Here is a 7,018-nt window from a genome sequence, read left to right as displayed (position 1 = left end):
GCAGCGATGAAGTTAGTTGAATCCCGTATATAAGTCGGTTGGGTGCACTGCCGGGCGTATATCCGGGTACCAGAAGAAAAATGTTATCGATACTGGCTCAGGCCATATGTCCACCGATTGCAAGGGCATAGATAGAGCACGCCTTTGTTTCAATTGTGGGAAACAGGGGCATAGAAGTGCACAATGTACGAACACTAAGGCGTGCGCGATTTGTGAGATGGAGGGCCACTGGACAGTAAGTTGAACAGCCGCAAAATGAAAGTCTTGCAACTAAATACCAATCGTAGCCGCAGGGCTCATGACGTAAGTTGGCAGGTCGCTATGAAACCGAACATAGCGGTTGTCAGCAGTTCAGGATGGATAACAGATGCGACTGGGGTGGGGGTGATAGGTTTCTTACAATGAGAACCCTAGTCGAGAAATGTGGAGCTGGTCACGGATTTGTGTGGACGGACCTGGCAGATGTAGTAATCTTTGCGGGGCATCACTCTTCGAACGCTGACATTGGAGAATTTATTGAATTTCTTGACCTAGGTGAGAAAGTATTGAGTTTTAGAGGCAAGAAAATTCTTCCCTCTGGTGACTTTAACGCAAAATCACCTGAATTTGCGGGGACTGTTAGAGATGTAAGTGGCCAATATTTGGCTGATAAAGTCAGTGTCTGGGAACTAATATGTGTACGAGCCTACGTTTTGGCGAAGAGAAGCGAGTTCTGCGATAGACTGACGTTTATTTCGGAAGAACATTTAGCAGTGGTTAATAACTGGCGTATACCAAACCAGTAAACTCTATCAGACCATTTGCTAATAGGTTATGAAATAATGACAAGACCATACTTTAATAAAGTAGAAAAAACGTAATTAATTCTGTGTTATTATATGGAGTGACTGTATAGCACATAGCGTTGGAAGTGGGTAGAAAGAAGACAACTAGGAACTGTCCAAGAAAGCTGATAGGCGAGATCAGACCGTGGCTCGGGAGGGGGTTCGGTGAGCTGAGTTTTTGGGTCACCCAATTCCTGACCGGTCACAGGTCTTTCAGGGCTTATCTCCACGCGAGAAATACAGTTGACAGCCCTGCATATGTGTATTGTAATGAACAAGATACTGCGGAACACGTCTTCTTCGAGTGCTGCAGGTGGAATAACGAGCGCAGGGAATGCGAGCCAGTTACGGGTCAGTTTAGAGTGGAAAACGTAGTGCGTGATGCTAACGGGAGCAGCATCACGCACTACGTTTTCCGCCAATTAAACAACAGTTGTTTGACTGGATTTCTGATCATACAAATTAAAATTTAAAAAAAATTGTTATTTTAAGTACAGATTTCATTCATCTCCCTGGTTCTTTGGGAGGGGGGGGGGGGGGTTAAATGTTATTCAACAGTTGCTAAAAAAATGTTGCTTACTAAAGAAAACAATATGGGTAATGTGATGCTCCTTAGTATGATGGGGTTGGAAATAAATCTGGCCAAAGCTGGGATATACATAAGCAAATATTTGTGCCAAATTTCAATTGTTTTTGGTCAATGGGTATTAGAGAAATGAAGTAAAAAATGGTTAGAAATGATGTTCAATATCTCCCCCAAATCCAATTGACTTAAAACTTTGGAGTTTTAAATAATTTAATAAGTACTTTTATTGTACTGAAGCTCAGTTTTCTACAATTGCTATACAAAAGTATCATCTACATTCAATGTTTACTCTGTTGAAGTGATTTTGCTTACTGCGCAGAGAGCCATTGCTAAAATTATTTAGTCATATTATTTCATACTATACTTCAAACTTAAATGTCAATTAAATAATAATTGCTATAAATCATTTTTAACCTGAAAAATCTGAAAAAAGGAAGTAATAATTAATACCTAAATTAATAAAACTTAACTTTATTAAGTATTTTGTTACAAATAAAAAAAAAAAACAAACAAAAATATTGTAATTTGAACTAAATGGACAAAATCATTTTTTTTAAATTTTACATTATTCACTCATTTATCACTGAAATTTCAAAACACACTTTTATTATATTTTTAACAATATAAGATCTTATATGATTGAAATATGAAATCAACGTATGATTAATATTTTTACCAGACTGTTGAAACAGGAATTTTATTTTAACAACTGCATTATATCTTTTATTGTCATATAAAATTTTAATAGTAAAGTAATTTTATGCCATGTTTTGTATACAAATATTAAATTGATTTACTTTAAATTTAATTTGTAAAATGGGATTAGGTTATTACATATAAAATGACATATATAAAAAAAAAGTTTAATTATGATTTTTTATATTTAGAATGTTTTTATTAAAAACAAATTGTATGTAAAAAAATTAAGAGAATTAGTTAAATCTACTTGAATTTTTTTTACCAGATAGTTATAAAGAAAAAATGGAAGATTGCATTCTAAAAGGATGTACGCAAAATAAATTTTTATTAAAATTTGAACTATGCTTAAATGTTAAAGCCATGAAATGTTACATAATACTTTTGAGATAAAACAATTGTATTTATTTGTTAACTTGTATAAAATAATAAAATACTGTGGAGGGGGTAAAAAATATGATAACTTGTACACTATATAATATATACTTGGAATAAATTATTGTAAAACTTAGTCAGTACTATTAAAATTCTGAACGTCTTTTAAAACTGTATTTATTGCCCGAGTTTTGTAGGTTAACATTAGAGTATAATTTAAAAGAGATATAAAATTCACATGAATTCAAAGGATATATATTTTATGCTTTTTCGGCTTAACTTGAGTACATATTTTCCATTCAGTTAGGTGTCATTTTTAATTTTATAATTTAATTAGTTTATTAGAATGAAAAACTGTGTTTTTTAAATTATTTTATTTTTATTTTTTAGAATGTGTTATTTCATAAATGACTTTTCTGTGATCGGTTGATACAAAAATATATGGTTAAATTTTTATTAAATTTTGTGTTGTTCATTTTTCAGCTATCTTTCAAGTTATAAAATACAATTTAATCTAATTTATACAATGTTTTTTGTTCATGGAAAACATCTATAATTTTGGATTTGCCTAGATGGGGATGAGTACAACATTTGTTCTTGAGAAAATGTGCAAACATCAGTTCATGAGTATAACAATATTATTACATTGAGTATAAGATTTTATGTCTATCCTTTGCTTGCGATATTACTAAAATATATAGTATACAATAAAAAGTCATTTTGGTGATAAAATATTTCTCATTATTCAAATATAATTTTAATGATGATCAATTGGAAGTTATAATGACATAAAACCAACATTTTTTGCTCTTATTTTTAAATGCTTAATTTTTACAAATCTCATACGACGACTTCTTTGTCATTATTTCAACATACGGCTTTGTTGCTAAATGTAAAAAGTATCTTGTTGATGGAGAAATTTTATTAGTATCACAACTTATGAAAAAAAAAATTAATTAGAATTTTGTTGATGTTGGTTTTAAAAAATAATCTTCTGTTTTAGTTAAAAAATTGCCAAAGAAAGTAATTTATGTTCAGAGATATAAATAATATTTTAAAGCTCTAATTGTGTTTTTAGCCTAAGTTATACTGAACTGATAATGATTTTAGTTAAATTAAAGCAGAAAAGCATCCTGGAACCAGTTTTGCTGAATATAAAACTGTAGGGGTTACTTTAATTGAATTAAATGGAAAGGAATGTTAAAAAATTTCAGGATTGATATGTTTTATATACTAATTGAAACTAGATTAGGTCCCTGAAGTTTAAGGAAGACATAAGGGATTTTTTTTTGTTTTATTACAAGCTCAAACAAACTTTAAGATATACATTAATGTGGAAAGTAGACAAAGAAAACAGTAGTTGAAAGACTGCCAAAAAACATCTTTTACTTTTTATCAGCAATATTCTTTGGTGAAAAAATATTTTAATTAAACATGTTTCAAAATAATGTTAATTTATCAAAATTTCATTCTTTAACAAATCTTTACTTCAAAATTTGTAAAACAATTAATATGTTGAGATTTTATAAATGTATAAATGATTTTATTCAATCAATGTAAGTTTCCTTTAATAAAGTTCATAATTTTATGAATGAGCTATTGCTTTCATCTTAATTTGTTATTCAGTATTCATTATTGTATGAAAAATTCTTATTCCTGCAGCAGAACAGCTAAAGCAACTTGTAAGTTAATTAACCTACTTCTAAATTCAATTGGAAACAAAACGTGGGATGCTATCTCTCCCAAAACGTACTAGTGAACAGCTGAAATGATAAACAAATATTAAAATGTTCTACTGGCAACTTCACAGCTATTAAGTCAAAGGTTCTTTTAATTTGTAAATTAAATTATTCATATATTGTTTTTTCTAAATGTTTTATGAATTCTGATAATAATGTTAGTATTGTATGATATTATTATCTTTAATTGATCGTGGTTAATGCGAAAGAAGATTAGCTTGGGATATCATCTACAGCTGCATTTGCGTTTGGTTTGAAATTGGGCTTCTTTTGGTAATTATTTATGAAGCTTACTGTTACTTTATAAATGCTTACTTATTTATAAATTTATATTTACAAATTATATTTATTTATAAATATGAATTTTCTTATTATTACTCTATAGTGATTCTGAAGATATGCTTAATGTGTATAATTAATTCATATTTACACGGCCAATTTATGATTTCATATTGTTTCAGAAGTCTCAGCTTTAAACCACATATAAAAATTTAATGATCACTTTGTATTAATGTAAAAATTATAAATTGTATATCTATGCGACAGAAGTATAGATTTTTTCTAGTTTTAATATTTTTACTATTGTATCAATTGGTTCAACATTTAAATTACTTTATAAACTACAATGAGGAAATGTCCACTTAAATAATTTATCTCTTCTCATCAAAATACATTTGGAGACTGCATTTATCTGACTCCATTTATCATTCTACGTATTACCTGATGTTAATAAAATATAATCATATAAACTATATTTTTTCTTTTATCAAAGCAGCCTGTTTTTCAATCTTCCACAAAAAGGATTGTTTTATTTATTACCCTTTTCACTAAAAAAAAGCTAAGAACAAATCTTTTCTTTTTAAGTTATTTTAGATAGAAAATTTAAGTTAAAACAAATTCAATCTACAATTGTATTCAGCAGAAATATTTCCTTTCATTGAACATTTTTATTTACAATTAATAGTGTTCAAAAATAGTAGTCAAGATATAAAGTTTAACTGGCATGTAACATTTTATGGAATAAATATTTTTGAATTAATTTTTGTGTTAAACTAGTATTACAGTAAGTAAAAATATGATCATAATGAATAATATTTCAGCCATAAAGTGTTAGATATAGAGAAAAGAATTACTAAAAAAATATCTATTAGATAAACAGGTTCTCAATAAACTACTGAAAAACTTAACTATTATGTATAAATTCAAATGAATATTTTTTATGTACGATGGAAAATGCAATTTAAAATTAATTTGTGCATTTATATCAAGTGAAAAATGCTGCACTTCGTTGTTGATAAATTAATATACATATTTATTTGATGATAGAATAATTCTTCGTGTTTTTTACAAATAAGTGAAAGTTAAATATGCAATATTCTTTGGTGTAAACAGAAAATGTATTAAATTTGATACTGCTGCACTTCTACTATGAAAACAATAATTTTAATGTATAAATCTACAGTTTTATTTTGCTTGATTATGTGTTATTTTATTTTAGTCTTTTATAATGAAGGTATCTCTCATTCTGATTTGTCAGAACTTTTGATCTGTCATAGTATATTGCAATACTATAACTTAAAAATAATTTTTGGTTCATCAGGACTTTTAATCTCTTGTCTAAAAAGATTACTGTACTCTAACTAAAAAAATCCTATTTACTAGGTAACTTATAAAATTATTTGATACCATCCGATCATACCAGATTTGAAATAATTACAGTGAAAAACAATATTCTCACGGAGGGTATAAAATAATTAACTTATCCTATATTTAAATACATTAACAGTTCATAAATAAATCATCTCTTAAGAACAGAGACTGAGAAATGAAAACAAAAGTGTTTCATTGAGAGTTTATTAAAATTTCACCGACCACAAGTTGGTAGATTCACTACAAAGAAGACATTGAGTTCAATTAGTGTTGCCAGTATTAAAAACAGTAGGTACATGAATAAACAAGCATGGCCAACCTGAAAAAATAAAAAAGTAATACAAATCCGAGAGTTTATATAAAAGTAGATTATTGATTTCTTCTGACTTCAGAACTAATTTTTTAACTATCCCTTGATTACTCTTGCTCCTTCTTTATTGATTCTTTGAGGAAAGAATAAAGCTTTTTTTTACAGATTATTTTTTTACATTAATTTGTTTAAGATATTTTTTTTAAAGATAATAATTCCATAAATAATGTAAGCCAGACTGAATTACACCTGGTTAGTACAGAGATTAATGTATGCTTCATTTTACTGAAGTTTGATGAATCAGCTATACTAGTTTGTTTTAACTCTATTGGTTCTTTGGATTTATCTACAGTAGACATTTGTTGTTGTTTTCAATCGACTATTTATCCTACCAGAAAAACTTATGATGGTGTGTAAATAATGCACGTCTTACTTTGGATGAAAATGCAGAGCTAAAAATGGATGCTGTGGAAATTTTTTAATCAAAAGTAGCTTCTACAGTCTGTATCATATATATATGTGCTATATACATATAGCATGTTTTGTGATATACATATATATGCATATATATAGCACAAAACGTACAAAATAGATACCTAGGATGACTTGGATATAATCATAAATTTAAATATAATCTTTTAATAATTTAATTAAAAGGAATGAGGAACAGTTTTTAATTGATTGCCCTATTTTAAGGGAAAGGTTACACAAACTCTCTCCGAATCAGAGTCAGCTTTTGCTCTAAACCAAGCTTTTTCAAAGATTGCTTCTGGGAATGCTGAGTGGTTTATGGTACTGGTATTTGGATTAGATTTTGAATGATCATTTTGTTCACAAT

At 28.4% G+C, this 7,018-nt stretch overlaps 1 protein-coding gene across 1 annotated transcript in view; it reads right to left on the bottom strand.

Annotated features, from left to right (window-relative positions):
* Nucleotides 1-1,871: 1,871 nt before the first annotated feature.
* The window catches only part of zyd (sodium/potassium/calcium exchanger zydeco), an 85,804-nt gene continuing 80,657 nt past the window's right edge, over nucleotides 1,872-7,018 (bottom strand). The window contains exon 10 of the mRNA XM_075358557.1: nucleotides 1,872-6,189. Coding sequence (XP_075214672.1) covers nucleotides 6,085-6,189 — 105 coding nt within the window. The 3' untranslated portion in view covers nucleotides 1,872-6,084. The remainder of the gene's footprint in view (nucleotides 6,190-7,018) is intronic.

The sequence above is a fragment of the Lycorma delicatula genome, chromosome 2 (genome assembly GCF_047948215.1).
Source record: "Lycorma delicatula isolate Av1 chromosome 2, ASM4794821v1, whole genome shotgun sequence".
Lineage (NCBI taxonomy): Eukaryota > Metazoa > Arthropoda > Insecta > Hemiptera > Fulgoridae > Lycorma > Lycorma delicatula.
Note: the sequence above shows the minus strand (reverse complement) of the source record. Positions and strands in the feature narration are given on the sequence as shown.